The sequence below is a fragment of the Hypanus sabinus genome, chromosome 7, assembly GCF_030144855.1.
Source record: "Hypanus sabinus isolate sHypSab1 chromosome 7, sHypSab1.hap1, whole genome shotgun sequence".
Classification (NCBI taxonomy): domain Eukaryota; kingdom Metazoa; phylum Chordata; class Chondrichthyes; order Myliobatiformes; family Dasyatidae; genus Hypanus; species Hypanus sabinus.
Genome location: NC_082712.1, coordinates 171,088,572 through 171,116,335, shown reverse-complemented (window position 1 = coordinate 171,116,335; position 27,764 = coordinate 171,088,572). Strand labels below are relative to the sequence as shown.

At 44.1% G+C, this 27,764-nt stretch overlaps 1 protein-coding gene across 3 annotated transcripts in view; it reads left to right on the top strand.

The window, feature by feature from the left end:
• Positions 1–281: 281 nt before the first annotated feature.
• The window catches only part of prrg4 (proline rich Gla (G-carboxyglutamic acid) 4 (transmembrane)), a 46,448-nt gene continuing 18,965 nt past the window's right edge, over positions 282–27,764 (top strand). Inside the window, exons 1-5 of one of the 3 annotated variants that reach the window (XM_059976110.1) lie at positions 282–521; positions 6,883–7,007; positions 20,951–21,114; positions 21,949–21,997; positions 24,595–24,718. In XM_059976110.1, the coding sequence (XP_059832093.1) occupies positions 6,884–7,007; positions 20,951–21,114; positions 21,949–21,997; positions 24,595–24,718 (461 nt within the window). In that variant the 5' untranslated portion in view covers positions 282–521; position 6,883. Of the gene's footprint in view, positions 522–541; positions 1,200–6,882; positions 7,008–20,950; positions 21,115–21,948; positions 21,998–24,594; positions 24,719–27,764 lie in introns of those variants that run through there. The other 2 variants (XM_059976109.1, XM_059976108.1) reach the window with 2 other exon arrangements.

Genomic DNA, 27,764 nt, shown 5'->3' with positions numbered 1-27,764 from the left:
TCCCCTCCCTTCCTCCTCTTCTCCCCTCCCCCCATCCCTCTCCTCTCCTCCTCCACTCTCCCCCTCCTACCCCCTCCCCTGCACCCATCCTCGCCCCCACCCACTCCCCAACCCTCTCCCCGTCACCCCTTCCCACTTCCTCACCCCTCCACCCTCACCCCATTCTCGACCCTCCCCAAACCCCTCCTCTCCCCTACTCACCACCCCCTCCATGTTCCCCCTCTCTCCCACCCCCATTCTTGACCCTCCCCAACCCCAGACACCTACCTCTCCCGCAAGTTCCGGGAGTCTCCCGTGTATTGATAGCGGCTCCCTGACACCCGCAAATGATATATCCCGGAAAAAGAGAGAAGAAAAAAACACCATGGCAGAGTGTTCAAAAAAAATGAAACGTACTTCACCCCAGACTACACTAAAGTGTACCCCTGCCTAATAGGGGTTAAAAATAATCAGTGTTGCTCGCTGCACTGTTTACAACAGTGACTTTTCTATTGCCCGTGGTGGGTTAAATGACTGTTGAGGTGAGTTTAACAGGTGTCATTCGTTCATTAGCATAGCTAACGCTATTTAAACTAGCTGGCGAGCCCCCAAGGAGATACTCTGTTGCAGGTATCCCACCTCTCCCGGGAGTCTCCCGCAAATTGAAATGAGGTTTTGCAGGGTGGGATGTCTGCAACCCCCTACTCCTCCAGATATTTAATACCCTCTCCCTGATACCAATCTGTATTCCTATCTCTAATGCCCTGTTACCCCGGCTCCCCGCCCACCTTCCTCGCCGTCGACCCGGGTCGCTCCGCCTCTCTCCCTGCCCACCGGAGACGAGCGGTCCTGGCGCCGGGTCCTTTGCCAGGTCGGTAGAAACGGGACCCTCCCTCCCGGCGGTGAAAGTGCCCCCGCTTGCTACGGAAGTGTCGCACTTCAGGATCGGCGGCGAACAACGGCACGGACAGTCTCGCTTGTGGACTTGGGCCGTTCCGCTCTGTCTGGATTTGATCCGTTGTTGAAGGGAAGCAACTCCGTCCAAAGGTAGATGCCCACTTCGACCCTTCCTATGAGAGCCGGCTTCCGAGTAGAAGGCACAATCCAGCAATTATTTAGCATCTTCGAAGTCTGTATTGGGGCGTTCGGAACCATTGGACTAAATAAACCAAACGTTTCGGTTTCGCATTCAGTGAAATTCTCAGCGTCGGGCTCTGCAGGTTTGGGAAGTCATTTGTTATGGGTGTTTCTACAACAATAGGTTGGATACAAAGTGAAACTATTTGATTTAAACTTCTTAATGTCCTGACGAAGGGTCTCGGCCCGAATAGATGCTGCCTGGCCTGTTGTGTTCCACCAGCATTTTGTGTGTGTTACTATTTGATTTAATTGCATTTTTACTTTTGATATGGTTACATTGTTACAGTATTCCCAGACGCTCCCCTTTCCTTCAGCATTCAGATATGTTCTACAGTGTTAAGTTTCAATGTTTTAACAGAATATTAGGAAGGTACACTCTCATTTTGGCCTGTAATGCCGCTGGCATTAAGGGCATCAATGAAAGTCCTCTATTTCTGGGGGTGTTCGCAGTTTCCTTCATTGTATCACTAGCTTCCTCTCTGTTTTCATCACTGTCAGTCATGGCAGTCCCAGGTGGAGACTCAGGAATACCATCGCACTCAGATGCAAAAGGATTCTTCATTGCTGTTTCTGTAACAATTTTGGTTTAGCAGTCAGGGTGGTTAGCCCTGAACCCGGACCATTGCTGGATCACTCTTAGTCTGGCCTCTACCCTTTGACCTTCTTGGCATGGGTGACCCTACTGAGAGCCAATGCACAGGGTCCTGACTCCAGCCAGCACAGCCCTCTGGGTGATTGAGGCACGCAGTCCTCCAAACCCTGCGATGAGGTTGGAGAGGTACAGCAGATGGTCGTTTCACATTCCAGCATCTGCAGGCTCTTGTGTCTCTCTAAACACACCGAACAAAAATGGATCCTTTTGGCCAACCTTGTCTCTGTGGATTGTGATGACTGATGACACTGATTCCGTGTGCCCATATCCATCTTCATTGCTGTTCAAAGGTGGTAATTGTTTCTGCCTCTGCGGCAGCTCATCCCAAATATTCTGCACTCTGTGTGAAAACTTGATAGTGGTGTACAAGATGATGAGGGGCATAGATCCAGTGGACAGGCAGGGACTTCCCCAGGGTGGAAATGGCTAATACCAGGGACATAATTTTAAGGTGGTTTGAAGAAAGTAGAGGGGAGATATCAGAGGTACGTTTCTTACACAGAGAGTGGTGGGTGCACGGAACGCCCAGCCAGGGTGGTCGTAGAGGCAGGCATTTCAGAAATTCTTAGATAGACACAGGGATGACAGACAAATATAGAACTCTGTTGGAGTGAATGGTTAGATTGAGGGTAAAAGGGTACGTCACATCCGGAATTTTTCCAGTTGGTGGACGACTTCCTCCCACTCCGCTGTTGACGTAGTGGGAAATTGTGTATGAGGCAAGTTTGCCATTGCCTTCTGCCAGGTGAGTTTCACCAGCTCTTAACCCAGCACAGATGAAAGTGTGCAGGGGAGCTTTTGAACTTGGGACCTCCCGCCCCTATCCATTCTCTCGACATCTACTCTATCAAGACCTGTGTTTACATTTTCAGGGAACTATGCATGTCTATGCCAAGTTCTCCCTGTACATCAACACTTATAAGGTCTCTGCGTTTTTACTCTTTATATTCGACATGGCAAGTTCCACCAAATATTCACACCTGTATACCTGTGGTAATATTCCTTCTGCTTCAAAACCTGCCTTCTCTCCTTAGTACCGTCAGCAAAGAAAATGAAATACAGTTTTTAAAAAAAAAACAAATGTTTCTGGTTTTATCTTGAGGGGGTTCTTGTAGGTGTAATATACCCAAGATGATGGAGGAACTCTGCAGGCCAGGCAGCATCACCTTCATGAAAAGTCTTGGCCCAAAACGTCGATGTTATTGATCAATAGATATCATTGGTTTCAGATTTTCCTTGGAGAGAGCAAGGTTAACACTTTCAGTTCACTGGCATATCATGAGGCATTCTGAAGTGGCGTTGGTTTTAATGTAAGCTCTTTTATCTGGAGCTTTAAATCCAACCAAGAAAATACAAGATGAGAGGAAAGCAAGATCCATCATCAGGGACCCCCACCACCCAGGCCCTGCTCTCCCCAACTCCCAGCAACCAGGTTTTGCTCTCTTTTTGCTACTGTCATCAGTAAGAAGGTACAGAGGAACCTGGACCAACACCACCAGGTTCTGGAACAGTTACTACTCCTCAATCATCAGGGTCTTGAATCAGTGGTATAACTTGCTCCATCATTGAACTGTTCCCATAACCTATGGACTCACTTTCAAGGATTCAATATTTAGTACTTACTTACTTATAAATTAATTATATTTTTCTACTTGTATTTGCACAGTTTGTTGTCATTTGCACACTGGTTGAACACCCAGGTTGGTTTTTCTTTGAGTCTATTACGGACTTATTGAGCTACCTACAAGAAATGAATCTCGGGGTTGTGTACGGTAATTTATATGTACTTTGATAATAAATTTTCTTTGAACTTTAAAAAACCTCGAGATAGTCATATCCTCTGGGTGAATAAATATGGATACAATTAAATAATTAGTTTTTCTGGTACTTTCAAGAACTGTGGGTCAACTAAAGCAGCCTTACAGCCAATTAAGTATTTTTGAAATTGAGTCATTATTGTGGGCAACTCAGTAAACAGCTTCTGGACCAGAAGATTCCACATCAACACTGTGTTGTGGGAGAAGGGATAACTGTAGATGGGACACTGGAGAACACAGTTTGAATTGTGAAGCCAATATCTGGATGTGTTGCCAAATATTACAAAACAAAAATAGTCTTAAATGCTTAACAAGTTGGTATTGTCCTACCAGAAGGATGGTACTGCAGTATCAAAAAGGCTCCAGAGAGAGTCAGTACCAGAAACGGTTTGTTGTCAGAGATCCTGTTACATAATCCATTGCACAATTAATATTTTGCAAAGTCCATTCAGTTTTAAACAGACACATTTTCCCTGTTGTTGATTGTGGCTTTTAAAGAATAGTTTATGCAAGGATATTGCTTTAATCGACCCGTAGTTCTCAAAAGCACCAGAAAAGCAAGATTGTAATGCTGAGGCTTCATAAGGCACTGGTCAAACCACACTTGGAGTATTGTGAGCAGTTTCTGTCCTCTTATCGAAGAAAAGATGTGCTGGCATTGGAGGCAGGGTCCATAGGAGGTTCATGAGAATGACTGTGGGAATGAAAGAATTTATGTATAAGGAGCATTTGACAGCTCTGCTGGAGTTGAAGAATGAGGGGGGAATCTCACTGAAATCTATTGAATATTGAAAGACCTTGATAGAGTATATGTGCAGAGAATGTTTCCTATAGTAGGGGAGTCTAGGACCAGAGGGCACAGCCTCAGGAAAGAAGGATGTCCCCTTAGAACAGAGATGAGAAGGAATTTCTTTAGGCAGAGGGTGGTGAATCTGTGGAATTTATTGCCACAGACGGATGTGGAGGCCAGGTCACTGGGTATATTTAAAGTGGATATTTATAGGTTCCTGATTAGTCAGAGCATCAAAGGTTATGGGGAGAAGGCAGGAGAATGGGGATGAGAGGTTGATGGGATGGTGGAGCAGGCTCTGGACCGAATTGCCAGATTCTGCTCCGATGTCTTATCATCTTATCGACATCCACTTGTAAGGTAGATACTCCTAGAGCCACAGAAGAGGAAATTGATTAGATTTCAGCCAGGCCTTTGACAAGGCTCCAACCTGACAGCTTCGTCAACAGGACAAAGGTGGTTGGAGGTCTGAGGGATGGCAGTGACTTGGATTAACAGCTGGCTCATTGGTAGGGAGGATGCAAAGGGGAACGACTGTCTGGAAGTGATATTGCACAGTGCAGGCCCTTCAGCCCAGGATGCTTATACTAGAAGTGTCATGGAAACATGCCCCTAAAGTCACTATCCACAACAGCCACCAGACACTCGTTTCAAATCAACCCTTCACTCTTGCTGTTTTAGCCCCCTCACATTCCCACCATTGTCTCAGATTCTACCTCTCACCTACACACCTCATACTCCATCTGCGTAGCCTCCAACCTACAACATAAACACTGATTTTTTTTATTAAAGGAATTATAAACATTAATTCCTATCCCCATTCCCATTCCAACATGTCAGTGTACAGCCTCCTCTTTCGCCACGATGAGGCCTCTCTACGGTAGGAGGAGCAACACCTTATATTCCATCTAGGTAGCTGTCAATCTGATGACGTGACCAACGATTTCTCCATCTTCCAAGAATTTTTTCTCCTTCCCTTACCCACTTCTTGAATTTCCCTCTCTGGCCTCTTAGCTCTTCTGCTCACCTGCCCATCACCTCCCTCTAGTGCCCCTCCTCCTTTTTCCCACTCCACTTTCCTCTCCTATTAGATTCTGCTTTCTCCAGCCCTTCACCTTTTCTGTCACCTCCCAGCTTCTTACTTCGTCCCCCCATTCCCCACCCACCTGGCTTCACTTATCACCTTCTAGCTTGCCATCCTTCCCCACCCACCACCAGCTTATTCTGGCATCTCCCCCTTTCCTTTCCAGTCCTGAAGAAAGGTCTCGGCCCAAAATGTCAACTGTTTATTAACGTCCATTCGAGCTGCCTGACCTGCTGAGTTCCATAGAAACATAGAAAACCTACAGCACGATACAGGCCCTTCAGCCCACAAAGTTGTGCCAAACTTGTCCCTACCTTAGAAATTACTAGGCTTACCCATAGCCCTCTAAGCTCCATGTACTTATCCAAAAGTCTCTTAAAAGACCTTGTCGTATCCATCTCCACCACCGTTGCTGGCAGCCCATTCCACGCACTCACCACTCTCTGAGTAAAAAACTTACCCCTGACATCTCCTCTGTACCTACACCCCAGCACCATAAACCTGTGTCCTCTTGTGGCAACCATTTCAGCCCTGGGAAAAAGCCTCTGACTATCCACATGATCAATGCCTCTCATCATCTTGTACACCTCTATCAGGTCACCTCTCATCCTCCATCGCTCCAAGGAGAAAAGGCCAAGTTCACTCAACCTATTCTCATAAGGCATGCTCCCCAATCCAGGCAACATCCTTGTAAATCTCTGCACCCTTTCTATGGCTTCCACATCCATCCTTCCCCTGGCATTTTGTGTGTGCTGCTCTGGGTTTCCAGTTTCAGCAGAATCTCTTGTATTAAACATTGATTACTCTAACTTCTGGTAACTTCTCTCTTCTCTCTTTTTCCATTCCCCATTCCGGCTCCGCTCACCCCTTCTCTTCACCTGCTCACCTCCTCCCTCTGGTGCCCCTCCTCTTTCCCTCTGTCCCATGGTCCACTCTCCTCTCCTATCAGATTCCTCCTCCTTCAGCCCTTTATGTCATCCACTTGTCACCTTCCCCCTCACTTGGTCTCACCCATCACCTACTGGCTTGTATTCCCCCCTCTCCCCCCCCCCCCTTATTCTGCCTTCTGCCTGCTTCCTTCTGGTCCTAATGAAAGATTCTCAGCTTAAAATGCTGACTGTTTTCATCTCCATAGATGCTGCCTGACCCACTGAGTTCCCCCAGCAATTTGTATGCGTTGTTCTTGAAGCCCAACATCTGCAGAATCTCTTGTGTTGATGTTAAACGTGGTCTTTGCATCTGATCCTAGCACTTCCCCTGGCAGGGAGTTCTAGATGCCATCCACTCTGTGTATAAAAAACACTTTCTCCTCAAATTCCCTCCTCTCCTTCAATCTGCGGCCTCTGGTTTTTGATACCCCACCTTGTCTATGAAGTTTTGAGACAATTCCCTTGGTATTAATGAAATTCTCTCTTTGCAGGATGACAGCCAAGCTGTATCTGCTTGTGTTTACCAGCCAGCTGCCTTTCCTGTTTCATGCACTATCAGAGTGTACCGACACATCAGCAAGACAAACCGATCACACTCCACACACAGAAAGAAAAGGCAAGTTCCCTTAATACAAGTTTAATGTAATTGTAATGATCAACCCTGTCCCCTACTCCTGTAGTCAAGCTCGTGTTACACAGAACAGTTCAGAACAGGGACAGGACCTTTGACCTGTCATGTTATGTTGGTGCAAAAAGTCTAGTAATTAAAGTATTGTGGCACTATGGTAGCTAGCGGTTAGCGTTTGGGACGTCAAAGTTCAGAGTTCAATTCCAATGCTGTCTGTCAGGAGATTGTATGTGGCCATGGGGTTTCCTTCTGGTGCTCTGGTTTCCTCCCACCATCCAAAGACATACCGGTTACTACATTAATTGGTTGTTGTCAATTGCCCCATGATTAGGCCAGTGTTAAATTGGTGGGTCACTGGGCCGAAAGGGCCTGTTCCACGCTGTATCTCTACGAATCAAAAGTCAAAAATAAACACCTAACTAAACTAATCCTTTCTGCCAAACCACCACACTACTCTCTGAACATCAGTGTGCTCCAGCCGACAAAGGCAGACATGCCATGGGTCTCTACCCCACCCTGTCTACGTGTGTTTCCACTTTCCACGTTCCAAGGTCTTTCTGCTCAACAACACACCCCAGGGCCCTATCATTCACTGTGTATGTTGAACCCAGTTTAACTTCTCAAAAAGCATCTCCTTGCACTTAATTGACTTAAACTCCTTCTGCCATCTCTTGCCCGCTTTCCCAGTTGATCTGCACTCAGTGGCCACTTTATATTAGGTACACCTGTACACCTGCTCATTAATGCAAATATCTTATCAGTCAATCATGTGGCAGCAACTCAGTGCATAAAAGCATGGTTAAGAGGTTCAGAACAAACATCAAAATGGGGAAGAAATGTGATCTAAGTGACTGACCATGGCATAATTGTTGGTGCTAGACGGTGTGGTTTGAGTTTCTCAGAAACTGCTGATCTCCCGGGATTTTCATGTACAACGGTCTCTGGAGTTTACAAAATGGTGTGAGAAAGAAAAATACATCCTGTGAGTGTCAGTTCTGTGGGTGAAAATGCCTTGTTAATGAGAGACCCTTGAAGTAGATGGGCTACAGCAGCATAAGATATAGGAGCAGAATTAGGCCATTCAGCCCATTGAGTCTGCTCCACCATTCCAACATGGCTGTTTTATTATCCCTCTCAATCTTATCTCTGTAACCCTTCACACCCTGTCTAATCAAAAACCTATCAACCCCCACTTTAAATATAACCAACAATTTGGCCTCCACAGCCGCCTATGGCAATGAATTCCACAGATTAACCACCCTCTGGCTAAAGAAATTCCTCCTCATCTCTGTTCTAAATGAACATCCCTCTGTTCTGAAGCTGGTTGAAGCCCTCTGGTGCCAGCACCTTCTCCCTAGTAATAGCAACTACACTCTCTTCTGCCCCCTGGCACTGTCAAATTTCTGGCATACTGCTAGTGTCTTCCATCACTACCTCTCCAGTGTCATTTCCCAGTGGTCCAATATCTACTCCCATCTCTCTTTTACTCTTTATATATCTGAAAAAACTTTTGATGTCCTCTTTTATGATTTTGGATAGCTTACCTTCATATTTAATCTTTTCTCTCCTTATGGCTTTTTTTAGTTGCCGTCTGTTGTTTTTTTAAAAGCTTCCCAGTCCTCTAACTTCCCTCTAATTTTTGCTATATTATATGCCCTCTCTTTTGCTTTTACGCTATCTTTGACTTCCCTTGTTCGCCACACGGTCACATAATCCTCCCTCTAGAATACTTGTTCATCTTTGAGATGTATCTACCTTGCGTTTTCTGAATTGTTCCCAGAAACTCCAGCTATTGTGGTTATGCCGTCATCCCTGCTAGTGTGCCCTTTCAATCAACTTTGGCCAGCTCCTCTCTCATGCTTCTGTAATTCCCTTTTGCTCTGCTGTAATACTGATATGTCTCCCTCTCAAATTGCAGGATGAACTCTATCATGATAAGACCACAAACATACATCCAGTGGCCACTTTATTAGGTACTGGAGGCACTTAATAATGTGGCCACTGAGTGTACATCCTATTCTAACCCGAGGCAGCCTCCTTCATTGTCCTCTATACCACCAAATTTGGTGTCACATGCCAACTTATAAACATTGCCACCTGTATTCGCATTTAGGTGAAGTTGTAAGAGGAGGTTGGGTGGTGGCCTGGAGATACGTCTCTATCAAAGGAGGTGTAAGGCGCTCTTTCCCTTCGTTAGCCTGCATGTCATCCTTGGGCAAGGTGTAGCACTTGATTAGCCTCCCATTCAGGGTCATGTGAAGCCAAAGGAGCAGGTGGTGGGTGGTCATATCACTAGTCTTGGCTATGCGACATCTGATGCCCGGCAGACAATCTCTGAAGAGTACTTATAATGGCGAGGAACACGCGTCTTGTAAAGGCACTGCCCAGAAGAAGGTAATGGCAATCCACTTCTGTAGAAAAAATTGCCAAGTCAGGTGACCCCAGCCATTATCAATACTCTTCAGAGATTATTTGTCTGGCATCAGTGGTTGTGTAAGGTAATGGGTGGAAACATATGCATAATTGAGTTGGGTTATGAGTTGGTCTGGCGTGACACTGTAAATGTTTTTACTAATCTTTATGTCCTGAGTTTTGTTGCCAATAAAGAAGTTGTTACAGTTTCCCTTAAACTTAAATTACCTCTGCCAACTTGGTGAGGTGTATTTCCACCCCACCACCCATTTCCCGGAGAAGCAATGTCAAATATTGGAGGCGTCACTTTAATGTGAGGGGGGGGTGAGTTTAAAGGAGATGTGTGTGGGCTGCCTTCTTTGTACAGAGAGTGGTCGGTACCTGGAACACACTGCCAAGAGGAGGGTGGTCAGATACGCCAACGTGAGGGGGATGTAAGAATGTGGATTATGGATTAAAGTTTAATTTAACTTGGCATCACGGTCAGCACTGGTATCATGAGCAGGGCTGCCTCTCCTGTCTTCTACATTCTAAAGAACCAGATCTGTGAGGAATGATTTCCCAAGCTCAAAACCTTGCTGACTCACACTAAACAGGCCCTGGATTTCCAAATGGTCACAAGTCCTTTCCTAAGCATTTTCTCTCCAATAATTTCCCAACTATTGATGTAGGGATCACTGGCCTGGAGTTCCTTGGCTTATCTCGACTGCCTTTTTTGAATACAGAAGCAAAATTAGCTACCATCTGGTCTTCTGGTGACTCATCTTAACTCTTGGTAACTCTTGGAGAATAGTTGCTGGCTACATATCGCTTGTTAAATTCCCCCGTCTTTAAATTCTGACTGATCTTATTATCCAGATTAGAATATCCTGAGGCCAAGTATCATATTCCTCATTCTAGCTCTCCTCTTCTCTCAACTCTTTTCTTCTCCTCACCTGCTGGCTCCTCCCCTTTCCATTTTCCACTGTCCTCGTCTATCAGATTCCTTCTTCTTTAGCTTTTATCTCTTCCACCAATGTTCCCAGCTTCTTGCATCATCCCCCTCCCTCACCACCTATCTCCCCCCCACCCCTGCCAACCTGGTTTCTCCTATCACCTGCCAGCTTGTATTCCTTCTCCTCCTCCCACCTTATTCTGGCTTCCTTTCCAGTTCTGATGAAGGGTCTTGGCCTGAAATGTTGACTCATCGTTCCTTTCCATAGATGCTGCCGGACCTGCTGAGTTCCTCCAGCACTGTGTGTGTGTGTGTGTGTCTGTGTGTCTGTGTCTGTGTGTGTGTGTGTGTGTGTGTGTGTGTGTGTGTGTGTGTGTGTGTGTGTGTGTGTGAAAATTTCCAGCTTCTACAGAATTTCTTGTGCTTGCGCAACAAGTTCTTTAGCTCATCAAGCCCACACTAACTACTGATTCTCCTTTGCACTAATCTTACATGAAGCCATAGACCATAAGATATAGTAGCAGAATTAGGCCATTTTGGCTGATCCAATTTTCCTCTCAGCCTGTACCTTCTCCCTTTATCACTTGATGACCTGACTAATCAAGGATCTATCAACCTCTGTCTTAAGTATACCTAATGACTGGGCCTCCACAGTTGCCTGCGGCAATGAATTCCACAGATTCGCCACTCTCTGGCTAAAGCAATTCCTCCACATCTTCGTTCTAAAAGGATGTCCCTTTATTCTGTGGCTGTGTTCTTTGATCTTAGGCTCTCCCACCATGGGAAGCATCCTCTCCACGTCCACTCTATCAAGGTCTTTCAAGACAGTGCTTCTCCTTATAGATGCTGCCTGGCCTGCTGTGTTCGACCAGCAATTTATGCGTGTTCTTTCACCATTTGATAGGTTTCAATGAGGTCACCCTTCATTCTTCTGAATTCCAGAGTGTCCAGCCATCAAACACTCTTCATATTGACAAGCCTTTCAATTCCGGAATAATTTTTGTGAACCTCCACCGAGCCCTCTGCGGTTTCCGTACACCCTTTCTTGGATAGGGTGCCCAAAACTGTTCACAATATTCCAAGTGAGGCCTCCCCAACCCCTTTTTGATTTTCCCCACGTCGGCAGCTTGTGCTGTGTAAATGAAGTTGTTCTTTTAGCTTTTGGTGTGATTTTTGTGTATTTTAACCTACATGAATTGATTGTGAGTTTGATCCAGTTGTCTGCCTGTGACCAGACTTTTGGCCTTGAGTTATGGGAGTGACTTTTCCTGTAGGTGTTCTGGACAATGAAGAAAATTCAGCCAAGTATCTGCTCCTGATGCATGTTTGCACTGGTACACCAGAATGTCGTAGGGAGGAGTGGGAGGAAGTGGAATGACACACATCAATGTTTCCTTTGAAACTTCGATACGTGGGTCATTCTTGAGTGCGAATACTTTCATGTTGGGAACTAATTGTGAATGTAAATATTCATATGAGCAACTTCTCTGTGGAATATTAACAGTACAGACAGTTCCAACAAAATAAACCAAATTCCATAGCTTTACATTGAACTCTGCACCCTCTTTCATGGTGCAGTTGGTGTAACTGGGGTCCAGAGCCAGGAGGTGAGAGCACAGAGTGTTTCAGCCAAGGTACAAGTGTATTTTTCAAGTATTACTTTTTACGTAATCTAAATAATGGGTCTGATGAAATTGCTAAACGGACCATTTCCTCTCTTGTCCCCAGTAAATGATTCTCTCTCACTGTAAATGCAAGGCTTGTCAACTGAGTTGTAAATAGTAAAATCATAAAGTGATAGAGAAAAACAGCATGGATTCAGGCCCTTCGGCCCAACGGGTCCTTGCTGACCCCAATTTCCTGTGTTTGCCTCACCTCCCTCCAGGTAACTCTCCAAGTGCTTCAGCAATTCTATTGTACCTCTCTCAACCATTCTTCTCCTGGCAACTCATCTCCCTCTGCATGAAAGTCACCCCTCTGGTTCCTTTCGAAACTTCCTCCTCCAACCTATTCTATCTCGTTTTAGTCTCCCTACCCTGGGCCCTGGGGGAAAGACTGTTGCCATCCACCTTTTAAACATTTCTGTGAGGTCACCCTTTATTCTTCTACATCTTATGTAATAAAGATGTAACTGGGCCAACTTCTCCCTGTAACTCAGACCCCTTAGTCCTGCCAATGTCCTCATAAATCTTGTCTCATTCTATCCAGTTTAACCACACCTGTGCTATAATGGTGACGAAAGCTGTACACAATTTTCCAAGTGAGGCTTCATTGATAACTTGTACAACTGTGACATAGTGTCTCGACTCCTACACTCAGTGCCTGACTGATGAAGGCCAGCATGCGTCAGGGCTTTCTCACCCCGTCTACCTGGGATGTGTTGTCACAAGCCCCTCTGTTGCATTGTACTCCCTAAAGCTCTACTGCTCATAATTCAAGTCCTACAATACAGGCATAGAGTAATACAGCACAGAAGCAGGCCATTCAGCCCACCTAGACCATGCCAACCTGATCTTCTGTCCAATGTCATCTACCTGCTCCTGGATCAAAGGCCCCCTTAGCCACCTCCAATTTCCTTTAAATGCCACAATTGATCCCACATCTGCCACTTTCGCTGGCAGCACGTGCAACACTCGAACCACCCTCTGAGTGAAGAAGTTCCCCCTCAGAATCCCCTTGAACATTTCATCTTTTACCCTAAATCAATTACCTCTAGTTCTAGTCTCACCCTGTCTATACCCCTCACAATCCCCTTGAACATTTCACCTTTTACCCTAAAGCAATGACCTCTAGTTCTAGTCTCACCCTATCTCAACCCCTCAGAATCCCCTTGAACATTTCCCCGTTCACCCTAAAGCAGTGACTAGAGGTCATTCTAGTCTCACCCTATCTATATCCCTCATAGTTTTGTATAGTTCTATAAGATCTCTTTTCCTACATGCTAGGTTATAAAGTCCTAGCCTATTCAACCTTTACAGATAATTCAGGTCCTCAAGTTCCGGCAACATCCTTGTAAAATTTCCCTGGATTTTCTAAAGCTTCCTGAAATCTTTCTTGTAGGTGGACTACAAGAAATGAACATATTACTCAAGTTCAGCCTCATCAATATCTTATACAACTTCAACATTTCATCCCAATACCTCTCGTGTCCTGGTTATGAAGGCCAATGTGCCAAAAACTCTGTTTCTGACCCTGTCTACCTCCAATGCCACTTTCAAGGAATTATAGATCTGTATTCCCAGGTACCGTTGTTCCACAGCACAGCTCAGAGCTCTGTGTAAATCCTGGTTTGTCCTTCCAAAGTACACCCCCTCGCACTTGAATGAGGCGTAGTTTACTTTCAAAGTTTTTTTTGTAGTCACTCTGTTTCATTCTGAGCAAACCACACAACATACCAGAAGAACTCCATAGGTCAGGCAGCATCTACATAAATGAATTATTCATCTCCATAGATGTTGCCTGACATGCTGAGTTCCTCCACCATTTCTCACAATTCCCCTTCCATTCCCCTTCTCACAATTCTATTCCTCTTCCCACCCTATCTCTTTCAAAAATGCTATCCCCTTCTCACAATTCCTCCGTCTCCGCCACATCTACTCTCAGGATGAGGCTTTTCATTCCAGGTCTTCCTTTTTTAAACAAAGGGGCTTCCCTTCTTCCACCATCAACTCTGCTCTCAAACTCATCTCTCCCATTTCCCGCACATCTGCCCCCACCCCATCTGCCCGCCACCCCACTTGGGATCGGGTTCCCCTTGTCCTCACCTACCACCCCACCAGCCTCCAGGTCCAACGTATAATTCTCCGTAACTTCCGCCACCTCCAACAGGATCCCACTACCAAGCACATCTTCCCCTCCCCCCCCCCCTTTCTGCTTTCCACAGGGATCGCTCCCTACGCGACTCCCTTGTCCACTCATCCCCCCCATCCCTTCCCACCGATCTCCCTCCTGGCACTTATTCTTGTAAGAGGAACAAGTGCTACACCTGCCCTTACACTTCCTCCCTCACCACCATTCAGGGCCCCAGACAGTCCTTCCAGGTGAGGCGACACTTCACCTGTGAGTCGGCTGGTGTGGTATACTGCGTCCGGTGCTCCCGGTGTGGCCTTTTATATATTGGTGAGACCTGATGCAGACTGGGAGACCGGTTCGCTGAACACCTACGCTCTGTCCGCCAGAGAAAGCAGGATCTCCCAGTGGCCACACATTGTAATTCCATGTCCCATTCCCATTCTGATATGTCTATCCACGGCCTCCTCTACTGTCAAAATGAATCCAAACTCAGGTTGGAGGAACAACACCTTATATACTGGCTGGGTAGCCTCCAACCTGATGGCATGAACATTGATTTCTCTAACTTCCATTAATGCCCCTCCTCCCCTTCTTACCCCATCCCTGACATATTTAGTTGTTTGTTTTTTTTTCTCTCTCTCTGCCCATCACCCTGCCTGTTCTCCATCTCCTTCTGGTGCTCCCCCTCCCCCTTTCTTTTTCCCTGAGGCCCCCTGTCCCATGATCCTTTCCCTTCTCCAGTTCTGTATCACTTTTGCCAATCACCTTTGCAGCTCTTAGCTTCATCCCACCCCCTCCGGTCTTCTCCTATCATTTCGCATTTCCCCCTCCCCCCACTACTTTCAAATCTCTTACTATCTCTCCTTTCAGTTAGTCCTGACGAAGGGTCTCGGCCCAGAACATTGACAGTGCTTCTCCTTATATATGCTGCCTGGCCTGCTGTGTTCCACCAGCATTTTGTGTGTGTTGTTTGAATTTCCAGCATCTGCAGATTTCCTCGTGTTTGCTCTTCCACCATTTTGTGTGTTGCTCTAGATTTCCAGTGTCTGCAGAATCTAAGCACAAGAGATACTGCAGATGTTGGAAATCTAGAGCAACACACAAAATGGTGGAGGAACTCAACAGGTCAGGCAGCATCTATGGAAATGAACAAATATTTGATGTTTCGGGACAAGACCCTTGTCCCGAAGACCAAGGAGATCATTGTGGACTTCAGGCATGCTAGGAGCCACACTCATGTCCCCATCTATATCAATGGAGTTGTAGTGAAACATGTATCAAGTTTCAAATTCCTTGGTGTCCACATTTCTGAGGATCTCACCTGGTCCCTGAACTCCTCCATCCTGATCAAGAAGGTGCAACAGCGCCTTTATTTCCTGCGGAGCATCAAGAAAGCTCACCTCTGTCCCAGGATACCGACGGACCTTTACCGCTGTACCATTGGGAGCATACTCAATAACTGCATCTCAGTGTGGTATGGCAACTGTCCTGTATGGGACCGCAAAGCTCTCCAGTGGGTGGTGAAAACTGCCCAGCAGATTATCAGCACCCAATTGCCCACCATTGAGAACATCTACCATAAATGCTGCCTGGGAAGGGCAAAAAGCATTATCAAGGATGCATCTGACCCTAACCATGGACTTTTTACTCTCCTCCCATCCGGTAGGCACTACAGGAGCCTCCGCTCCCGCACCAGCAGGCACAGGAAGAGCTTCGTCCCTGAGGCTGTGACCCTGCTGAACCTCATAGCACAGTGCTAAGCAGTATTGTATCCATATTGTACTGTCTCAGTACTTTTATATTTGTGTACTGTAGCGCTTTTTATTCACAGTCATTTTGTAAATAACACTATTCTTTGCATTTCTGGTTAGGTGTTAAATGCATTTCATTGGCTTTGTACCTGTACTCGGCACAATGACAATAAAGTTGAATCTAATCTAATGAGGACTGGATCTTTCATCTTTCATTAGGTTTTGTTTCGGCTGTGATCCGATTCCAAAGAGTTTTTCTGCAGAGAATAGGTGTGTTTTATGAATATCAAAGTACTAAATAGGTATTGCAGACTTGTGTGGTAATCTTAATTTCCATGTTAATAAAGAAATTATAAGGAGTTTGTCACCTGTAAAGAGTTTGTACGTTTTCCCCATGACTGCGTGGGTTTCCTCCGGGTGCTCTGGTTTCCTCCCACAGTCCAAAGACGTACTGGTTGGTAGGTTAATTGGTCATTGTGAATTGTCCTGTGATTGGGCTCGGATTAAATCGGGGTTTCTGGTTGGTGTAATTTGAAGGGCCAGAAGGATCACTCTATGCTGTGTCACGATAAAGAAATACACAGATAAATAAAAAGTTCATAAACATTAACAATAGACAATCTAAGAGATCTAGGGCACTATTTCCAGGGCGATATTTTGCAAAGCCATTCAGTTTCCATGGCATTGGAAGGGAAAAGTAGATCTGTAGTGAAATAGTGCTTTTCACAGCCTCATGAAATCTGGCAATATATTATGCAGCTAATGAATTACTGTAAATAAATTGTAACTGTTAAACCTTTGACCCTATGATGAACTTTGGAAAATATAGAAGTCAGCAGGCACACAGGCAGCAAAGTATCACTAATGGTGATGAGAAATGTTGGTTTGACAATGCTGATCGAGGGACACATTTTGGCCAGAACACTCCTGCGAATCACACTGGGGGTTGAGGAGAGGCAATATTTTTGCTAAAAAGGACTAGGAAACAAAAATAAATCATCAAAGCTTGCTGAAATGTGTCTAGGCCACATGGTCCTATTTATTTTATTTATTTAGAGATACAGGGCAGAACAGGCCCCTCCACTCCTTTCAGCTGCACCCCCAGTAACTCCCGATTTAACACTAGGCTAATCATGGGACAATTTGCAATGACCAATTAACTTTCTAACCGATATGACTTTGACCTAGCCCTAGATAGAGCAGATGTGGAAAGGATGTTTCCTGTAACGAAGCAGTCTCGGACCAGAGGGCACAGTCTCAGAATTCAAGTACTTCCCTTTATAACAGAGATGAGAGGAGTTTCTTTATCCAGAGGGACAGCTGTGGAGGCCAAGTCATTGGGTATATTTAAAGTGGAGTTAGATAGTTAGGGTATCAAAGGTTCTGGGGAAAAGACAGGCGAGTGGGGTTGAGAGGGATAATAAATCAGTCATGATGGAATGGCAGTGCAGCCTCGATGGGCTGAATGGTCTAATTCTGCTCCAGTGTCTTGTGGTATCAGTCACTTTCCAGAGGCCAATAGTATCTTTGGTGCAGAATCAATGAAGGCACGGTACATAATGGATTTGAACACATGTCCTTGGAATTTAGTGCAGTAATTTTAATTATTTACCATGTAACTCTAATGATGTGCTTAAGTCACGGGAATGGGATTTGAATCAACAGCCTTTGGACTGCGAAACAAGAGTGCTATGAAGTTTGCTTGAAGCTTACTGATCATGGTGCTGTAACATAGAGGGCAATGAGACTGTAATCTAAATCTTTGGAGAGTTGGTGGGAGTTTCGGTTGAGAGAATGGACTCAGATCATCTTGTTTTGACATACAAAATAGACAGGAAATGTTTAGAGCAAAAGTTTCCAACTTGGGGTCTACTGGCCCCTTAGTTAATGGTAGGGGTCCATAGCATAAAAACGGTTGGGAACCCCTGGTTTAAGGTATGTGAGGCAAGTGGGATTGGCTTAGATGGATTTCTTGGTTAGCACGGACCATTTGGGCTGAAGGGCCTGTATGAGTCTAAAATTAGGTTTGAACCACATCCCTACTGACACTTAAAGGCATTTCTGGGAACCACAATAAACCATTAGTCTATCGGTTCCTGTCTCTCAGTATGTGTCAGTCTCCTATCCCTTCTGAAATGCAAGAGTCATAGAGAGAGATCCAGCATTGCACAGTCCTTTCAGCCCGCTGACTCCATGCTGGCCATCAACCAGAGCCTACACTAATACTGGATTTATTCCCTCCAACAAACTCATCAACTCCCCTCAGATCTTACCACTTACCAGTGTACAACAGGTGACTTATAGTGGCTAGTTAATCTACTGACTCTCACGTTTTTGGGATGTGGCAGGAAACTGGAGCACCTACAGAGTTGCAGGAGCTCGCACCCTCCTCGCAGACAGCACCCAGCGTCAGGATTGCTGAACTCTACTAGATACATCACTGTGCTGCTCCCACAGCAGGCTATACATCACAGACGCTAAGTCCCCCACCATCGGGGGCATCTGCCAACGCATCTATCGGTAGGGACCCTCACCACCCAGGAGATGCCCTCTTCTCACTACTATCATCGTGGAGGAGGTAGCCACACTCAGTGATTCAGAAACGGCTTCTTCCCCTCTGTCCCCAGATTTCTAAAGCACCTTATTATTTTTGTGGTGTATATCTATTTTTGTAAGTTCTATTTCTCTGCACTGTACCGCTGCTGCAAAACAACACATTCCACGTTGTATAAGTCAGTGATAATAAATCTAATTCTAATTCTTTTTCTGAGCCTTGTAGATGAAAAATTTCTTTACATCTTCCCTCAGCCCTTTGAATACCAACTTTCCTGTCAATGAAAAGCTGAATGTTGAACCTCCAAATTAAACTTGTCCATATAACTCAAACCAAGGCTTCCCAAACTGGGCTCCATGAACCCATTAGTGGCATTAAAAAAAAGGTTGGGAAACCCTGTTCTAAACCATAACTTCTCTTTCAGCATCCTTTGTTTTTATTTTGGAACTACATATTCAGATATTTATTATTGAACTCTCTAACACAATCCCATTATGGGTTCAATGACAAAGGATAATTCAGATGAGCCACTTTCAGTGGGAAGTGGCAGTTCCCACTGAAACTCAGCCTTTGATGATCAGCAATATACAAGTGAAGGGTAACTGTTTCCTGCCCATAAATTCCGGTCCAAACTACTAATGTTAGTTTGTATTCTGTTTTCTAATCAACCTGAACAATTTACTTTCATCAACATTTTCAGTTCCTCCATTATCTTCAAAACTTTAACTGGGTAATTTCACTAATCTTTTTTCATTAATTTCACTAATCTTTTTGTAAATGGGTAACTTCACTAATCTTATTTCCAGATCTTTAAGTAATCAATCTTTTTAATTTTAACTTTTAGTTTTTTAACTTTAATTTCTTAATTTCTTTAAACTTTAAATGGGTAGTTTCAACAATCTTTTGTAAATAAGTAACTTCACTAATCTTATTTTTGCATTTTTTTATTTTAATCTTTTTAATTTTAATTTTAAATTCAATTTGTTTTCAGTTTAACTATTCAACTTTAATTTTTAATTTTTTTAAACTTTAAATGGGTAATTGCAATAATCTTTTGTAAACAGGTAATTTCACTAATCTTATTTTCAAATCTTTCACTTGAATCTTTTTAATTTTAACTTAGTTTTAAATTTAATTTTAACTTCAAGTTTTAAATTTTTTGCTTTGATTTTTAAATCCTTTTTTTAGTTTTAAATGGGTAATTTCACTAATCTTTTTTCTAGGGACATGAGCATTAAATGCTGGAACGACCAGTGAATGTGCTCTGGCAGTGATGATTGATACACTTGGGAGTAAGAGACACAAAATGCTGGAGGAACTCAGCTGGTCAGGCAGCTTCTGTGGAGGGGAATAAACAGCCGATGTTTCAGTCCACAACACTCATCAGGACTGGAAAGCGAGGTGGGGGGGGGGTGCAGGGAAGAAGCCAGAATAAGAAGTTTGGAGGCAAGGGGAGGAGGGCAAGTCAGAAGGTGAACCAGGAGAGGGGGAAGTAGGTGAGTTGGAGAGAAGGCAGTGTGGTGAGAGGCTGGGAAGGGATAGGTGAAAGAGGGCTTTAGCAGAGGGAATCTGATAAGAGAGAAGAGTTAACCATAGAGACGGAAGGAGGAGGGGCACCAGAGGGAGATGATGAGCAGGTGAGGAGAAGAGAAAAGTGTAAGGGGGGGGGGGGTCAGAATGGGGAATGGGAAAAGAGAGAAGGGAGAGGGCAGACAAATTACCAGAAGTTAGAGTAATAGATGTTTTGGGGCAAAATGTTGACTGTTTATTGCTCTCCATAGATGCTACCTGACCTCTGAGTTCCTCCAGCATTTTGTGTGCGTTGCTCTGGATTTCCAGCATCTGCAGAATTTCGTGTGTTTATGATACATGTGAGATAATTATTGAGGTTAGAATGGATTCCCAAAAGAGAATGTGTATAGTTGGAAGAGCAGCCACGGTTTGGTTTGAGGTCTCCTAATTAAATATTCCGTGGATAGAATCAGCCAAACACTGTCATCTACAGTCAGTTTATAAGATAGTGTCAGAATCAGGTTTAATATCATCAGCATATGTCGTGAAATTTGTTAATTTTGCCGCAGCAGTACAATGTAACGCATAACAGAGAGAAAAAACAGAATTACATATATTTAGTATATATATATATCTGTATATTAAATAGCTAAATTAAGTAAATGGTGCAAAAACAAATTAAAAAGTAGTGAGGTTGTGTTCATGTGTTCAATGTCCATTCAAAAATTGGATGGCAAAGGGGAAGCTCTTCCTGAATCATTGACTGTGTGTCTTCAGGCTTTGGTACCTCCTCCCTGATGGTAAAAATGAGAAGAGGGCATCCTCTTAATGATTTTTAAGGACCCCCACCTTTTTGAGGAACCACTCCTTGAAGGTGTTATGGATACTACAGAGGCGAGTGCCCGTGATGGAGCTGACTAATTGTTGTTTATTTGCTTGTTGTGTTTATATTTGTGTACTTGTTCACGGCTTACAGCTTTTATAAGGGGAGATGAGGCCCTCAGTTTTCTGGGACGGCGTCTCCTATACAATCAGTGGGACTTTGAGATATTCACCAAAGGAAATCTTGAGAGAGAGTGTTACGAAGAAATATGTAACTTTGAAGAGGCGCGAGAGGTTTTTGAAGATGACAAGAAAACAGTTGAGTTTTTCTTTCTTACTACACTTGAATGACACTGATAATCCATGCAATTCAAAAAAGGAATGGTATTTAATAACTGATACTACTTTCAAAGTTTATTTTAAAAATTGTTAACATAGTGAAATATAGTCTCTCTCATATCAGACAGTGCATGTTGCTGTCTGTTCCCTGATGCTCTGATTGTGTATCAGGAAGAGAACCCATACAGAAACATCAGCAATCTACCTCTCACTTTCAGATAGAGTCTTGTCCTTAGTGAATCTCCACTGTCTGAAGATGAGAGCTTTCTTCAAAGACCTTACAACCATAAGACATCGGAGCAGAATTATGCCATTTGGCCCAATGTGCCGGCTCCACCGTCCAATCATGACTGATGTACTACCCCTCTCATCCCCATTCTCCTGCCTTCTCCCCGTAACCTTTGACACCCTGACTATCAACAACCTATCATCCTCCACTTTAAATATGCCCAATAGCTTGGCTTCTACAGCCATCCATGGCAATGAATTTCAGATTCACCACCCTCTGACTAAAAAACATCCTCCCCATCTCTGTTCTGAAGGGCCACCCTTGTATTCTGAGGCTGTGCCCTCTGGTCCTAGCCTCTCCTTATAGGAAGCATCTTCTCCACATCCAAAGCTCCTGATTATTGATCATTCTAACTCAAAAATGAATGTATATTATATCTGAACTTCCTTAATCTTTATGGTTGTTCAAAATGATGCAAATTCCTATGCTTCTAGGTTTGGAGATTGATTTAAGTTGTAATTTGAAATTATATGTCTTATTACCTAGGGAAAGGAAATAGTTTTATCTCTTTTTTTTAATTTTAGCTTAACTTTTGGAAAGCATACTCAACAAGTGGCCCTTACGCTAAGTCAGGTAAGAAATACTTGTATTATTGCTAATGGTCAACACACACAAAATGCTGGAGGGGGGGGGGTGTGTGTGTGTGTGTGTGTGTGTTGCTCTGGATTTCCAGCATCTGCAGATTTTTTGCGTCTTTGTTATTACCAATGTTTATCGTTTGTTAGGCCATTCAACTTCAGGGCATCACTGGCATGTATTACCTTTGGGAAGTCACCTCACAGACACCTTGGTTTTCAAAGGTGATTCAAGTGTAAGGTACAGCTTTGTTAGATAGGGAGTTTCATGATTTTAGTACAAGAGTAGGGATGTTATGTTAAAACTGTATAAGGCATTGCTGAAACTACATTTGGAATATCTTGAGTCCTGATGAAGGGTCTCGCCCCAAAATATCGATTGCATATTCCTTGGCCTACTGAGTTCCTCCAGCATGTCGTGTGTGTTGCCTTGGATTTCCAGCATCTGCAAATCTTCTCTTGTTTGCAGTATCGTGCTCAGTTCTGGTCACCTAGCTCTAGGAAAGATTTCCTTAAAGTTCACAGTAAATTTATTACTGCAAACATATATGTCATCATATACAACCCTGAGATTCATTTTCTTGTGGGCATACTCAATAAATCTATAGAATGGCAACCATAACAGAATTAATGAGACTGCCCAAACAGGGCATTCAACCAGACTGCAGAAGACAACAAACTGTGCAAATACAAAAGAAGAAATAATAATAAAAAATAAACAAGAAACAAATCAATCAAATCAAGTTTAGTTATCATTCAACCATATATGGATAGTGCTAAACATACACAGCGTATTCAAAGTAGCGAGCAGAAAGAACAGTGACATAAAAAAACAAACACGTATATAGTCTAAGACCGTGAGTGACATGTCCCGCAGTTTGATGGTAAGGTTCCCGGCAATCCAGCCAGTCATTCCACTGATACCGAAAACACAAGATGAAGAGTCCTCGAAAGTGAGTCCCTTGGTTGTACAAACATTTCAATGATGGGGCAAGCGAATTTGAGTGAAGTTATCCCTTAGGTTCAGGAGCCCGATGGTCAGGGGGTAATAGCTGTTTCTGAAGCTGGTGGTGTGAGCCCTGAGGCTCCTGATCCTTCTTCCCGATGGAAGCTGAAAAGGATGCAGAGAAGTTTCAGAAGGATGTTACTAGGATTGGAGGCTTGAATTATAAAGAGAGATCAGGTGGGCTGGGGCTCTTTCCCAGGAGCGTAGGTGGCTGAAGAGCAACATTATAGAGATTTATAGATTATAAATAAGCATTATAGATAAGGTGAGCAGAGGGAGTAGCACCTTACACCTCCTCTGGTAGAGATGTATCTCCATCCCAGCACCATTACATCCCGCTGTACTGGTCCAAATGTCTTTAAGCTTCCTCTGGTAACTCATTCCACAAAGCCACCAGCCTTCATGTGGGAACCTTCCTTACCCTCCGATTCTCATCGCTTTCACCTCAGATCTTTGCTCAGTAACTTTAAACTCACCTGCTCTGGGAGCAAGACCTTATTTGCCGAATCACATAGCAATTTACAATGATCAATTAACCTACCAACTGGACTGTGGGAGGAAACTGGAGCACGTGGAGGAAACCTAAACGGTCATGGGGAGAACGTACAAACGCCTTACAGACAGCGGCAGGAATTGAAGTTGTGTCTCTGGTGCAGTAAAGCGTTGCGTCAACCACTGCCCTGCCTTGTCCTTTGCACATTGGCTATTTGCCAGTCTTCGTTTAGGCATAGTTTTGCATAATTTCTATTGTATTGCTTTATTTTCCTGTAAATGCCTGCAAGAAAATGAATCACAAGGTAGTCTACGGTGACATATATGTACTTTAAGTCAGAATTCTTGTTCTTCTTTGAACATGTGCCGCCTCCCCACTTGAAAGGGATTGAATGCGCCTACCCGAACGATTCCACTCAATGACCAAACGACTTTTCTTTTTTTTTCTTCTATTTATCGCAAGTGTGGCAGTTTGATAGTTCCATTAGAGAGTGGTGCGCACAGCCCAGCGCATCCGTAGATGTAAATTTCCCACTATTCGGGACATTTACAGAGACTGGTGCGTAAAAGGGGCCCGAAGGATCATTGGGGACCCGAGTCACCCCAACCACAAACTGTTCCAGCTGCTGCCATCCGGGAAACGACACCGCATCATAAAAGCCACAATCAACATGCTCTGGGAGAGCTTCTTCCACCAGGCCTCCAGACTGATTAATTCATGCTGACGCAACTGTATGTCTATGTTATATTGTTGTACATACTATTTATTATAAGTTCCTATGATTGTACATTTATCTGGAGACGTGATGTAAAGATTTTTACTCCTCATGAATATGAAGGACGTAAGTAATAAAGTCAATTCAATTCAGTTTCACCTTAGAGCAAATTACAAGGGGCAATAAGGGAAGAGTTTAAATAAGTTAGAATGAAAAATTTCAATTTTGGAACTATGTTGATCAAAGACGGATCACTTTAGGGGCAGAATACTTTTGGAAGTTTATTTGAAAGTCGGAAGAGAACTGCAGGAGCTGGGAATCTAAAGTGAAACAAAAATTGCTGGGTAACTTTGATCATCTCTCTTCACTTTCTCTCTTCAGGAACTACATCTGATGTTACGACAATCTTGACAGCTTTCTTTGGCACTGTGATATGTTTAATTGCATTGGGATTGATCCTGTGGTGTTGTTGCAAGCACAGATCCAAACATCGAAATAGGACACGGTGAGTTAATCATTGCCTTTGGTGCGTATGAATGTTGGCAGAGCTTTTGGGAAATTTCAGAACATGTTTCACCTTGGAATCACCTTGGGATTCATGCTTCGATTTACTCTTTGAAGTTTGAATCGAATCTGAAATGTGAGTTAAGAATTATGCGTAAATTGTTAACTGAAAGATTAGCTTTATTTGTCACATGTACTGTACATCGAAACATACTGTGAGACCCCGTTGTTTTGTATCAACGACCAACATAGTCCCAGGAGTGTACTGGGCAGCCCACAACTCACTTACCCCACCTGTACAGCTTTGGAATGTGAGAGGAAAGCAGAGAACCTGGAGGAAACTCACATGGTCGTGGGGAGAAAGTACAAACTCCTTACAGACAGTGGTGGGAATTAATCCCTGATCTCTGGCCACTGGTGCTCTATGATGCCACCCCTGTTCTACACACTAGGGTGTGCAGTTGTCCAGCTTGCTCCTAACTGGACATCGAACTCTCTACCAACTGAAGTGGTAATACATGGAAAGTAAACGTGGCGGCTTACAGCCCAGAGTGAGGCAAGAAGACCAACCACGCAGAGCAAAGGTGATAAAGTGTCTCTTATCTGCTTTTCATTGAATGGCAAGAACAGTAACTTTCATTTATATAATCTTTTCAAGTTAATTATCCCAGAGTGCTTCTGATTAAGAGATATCAGACAAAACGTGGGGCAGCATAGTAGTGTAACGCTATTACAGAGTCAGCAGCCCAGGTTCAATTCCTGCTGCTGACTGTAAGGAGCTTGAATGATTTCCACATGGCTGCCCTACGTTCCAAAGACATACAGGTTCGTGGGTTCATTGGTCACATGGGTGTAATTGAGTGGTGCAGTCTCATTGGGCCGGAAGGGACGTTACTGTGCCGTATCTCTCAATTTAAAGAAAACTAGACATCTGATTCTGATCTTCTTAATGAGATGGCCAAAAGCTCGAGTGTAAAACGTTGGAGCTGGAGTTCTGTGCACACTGCTGTCCGGCACACGGTAGAAAGAATGGGAGATGGTGTCGAGGAGACATTGCCTGCAATGGAGTATTTCATTTAGGGAGAGAGACTGAACAAGTTTGCATTGAGGCAGGGAATGTTGTCAATTCAGCCAGCTCCATCATGGGCTCTAGACCCGTCCCCCCAATATCCAGGGTGGACTGATGCCTCAAAAAGGCAGCATCCATCATTAAGGACCCCCATCACTAAGAACATGCCCTCTTCTCATTGCTTCCATCAGGGAGGAGGTACAGGAGCCTGAAGACACACACTCAACGATTCAGGAACAACTTTTTCCCCTCCACCAGCAGATTTCTGAATGGACAATGAACCCATGAACTTTTCTTCCTCTATTTGCACTACTCATTTAACTTAACATTTTAAATAAATATATATATACTTTTAATAATCATGTATTGCAATGCACTGCTGCCGCCTAACAACAAATTTCATGATATTAAACCCAATTCTAATTCAGAAGGAGAATCTGATTGAGGGGCATAGATCGTAGCAAACACTTCTCCATAGAGGAGGTGTCCGGAGGAGGGCACAGATTTGGGGTAAAGGGTAAAGGATTTAGAGACTTGCTGGGGAAAAACTGTTTCACTCAGAGGGTGGTTGGGATCTGGTTTGCATTTCTTACATGAGTGATGGAGGCAGCCACTCACATCTAACAAGGATCCAAATAAGCATTTCAATCACCAAGTGGGATTAATACTGATGATTAATACCCACAACTCCAGCTGTGGCCCAACCAATGTTTCATACCTTGGGATTTGACTATTAAATGGATCAATAACAAATTTTTATTTTAAAATTTCAGCTAAGCACAGCCACAGGCCATTCTGGCCTGACAAGACCTTGATTGATTGATTGAGAGCACAGAGTGGGTCCTTCCAGCGTTTGAGCCATGCTGGCCAGCAGCTGCCAATTTAACCCTAGCCTAATCCAATTAAATTTGGACTGTGGGAGAAAACCAGAGCACCTGGAGGAAACCCATGCAATCATGAGAAGAACATTCAGACCGCTTACAGACGGCGGCAGGAATTGAACCCAGGTCTGTAAAGCATTGTGCTAACCACTACACTACTGTGTTGTCCTACACACCCATGTGAACAATTAACCTACTAACCGTACATCTTTGGACTGTGGGAGGAAACCAGAGCACCCAGAGGAAACCCACGTGATCACGGGGAGAACGTACTGTCTCTTTACAGGCAGCAGCAGGAATTGAACCTGTGTTGCTAACACTGTAATATCTACGCTACCAAGCTGTGTCACGTTTTGTTTGATAGTTGTGGGTCAGAAGCATTCTGAGATATTGACATGGTGGGCTAAGGTGCCTGTTTCTGTGCTCTATGACTCCACAAGCTTTCCTGAAGGAGAAGAAGATCGGAAGAAACTTGGGGGGGGTTGGATTTTCCCGAGGTTGCAACCTTGGGGCGAGGGGTTGAAGGCATTTTTGCCAGTGATGGTGAGATTAGGTTAAAGTGGAGTGGGCAGAGACCTCAGTGTTGAAGATGCAGAGCAGCTATGCCATGTAGGGCACTGACAGTGATGCGTGAGCTGGTAGCACCAGGGTCTACTCACATACCAACAGGAAGGACAAAAGTGCACAATACACTGATCAGTAAAACAGTTTCAATAGTTCAAATGTGAATCACTTCAGAAGTTTAAAAAAAACTTCAGTGGTGGGGGGAATGACTGAAGAAAAATACAAGGGGAAAAGGGTCTGGGCCCGAAACGTCGTCAATGCTTCTCCCTATAGATGCTGCCTGGCCTGCTGTGTTCCACCAGCATTTTGTGTGTGTTGCTGGGAAAATAAGTAATGGTTTGTGTTGCTTTACCCCATTTATCCACTAGATGGCGCTTCAGTTGCATCAGAGAATCGTCAACAAACTGAATCTAGATTTTATTTCAGATTTCTGCCATCTGCAAGCTTTGTTTTGATTTTCACTATGTATTCAGAATCACTGACATATGTCGTGAAACCTGAGCTGTCCGCCAGAGAAAGCAGGATCTCCCAGT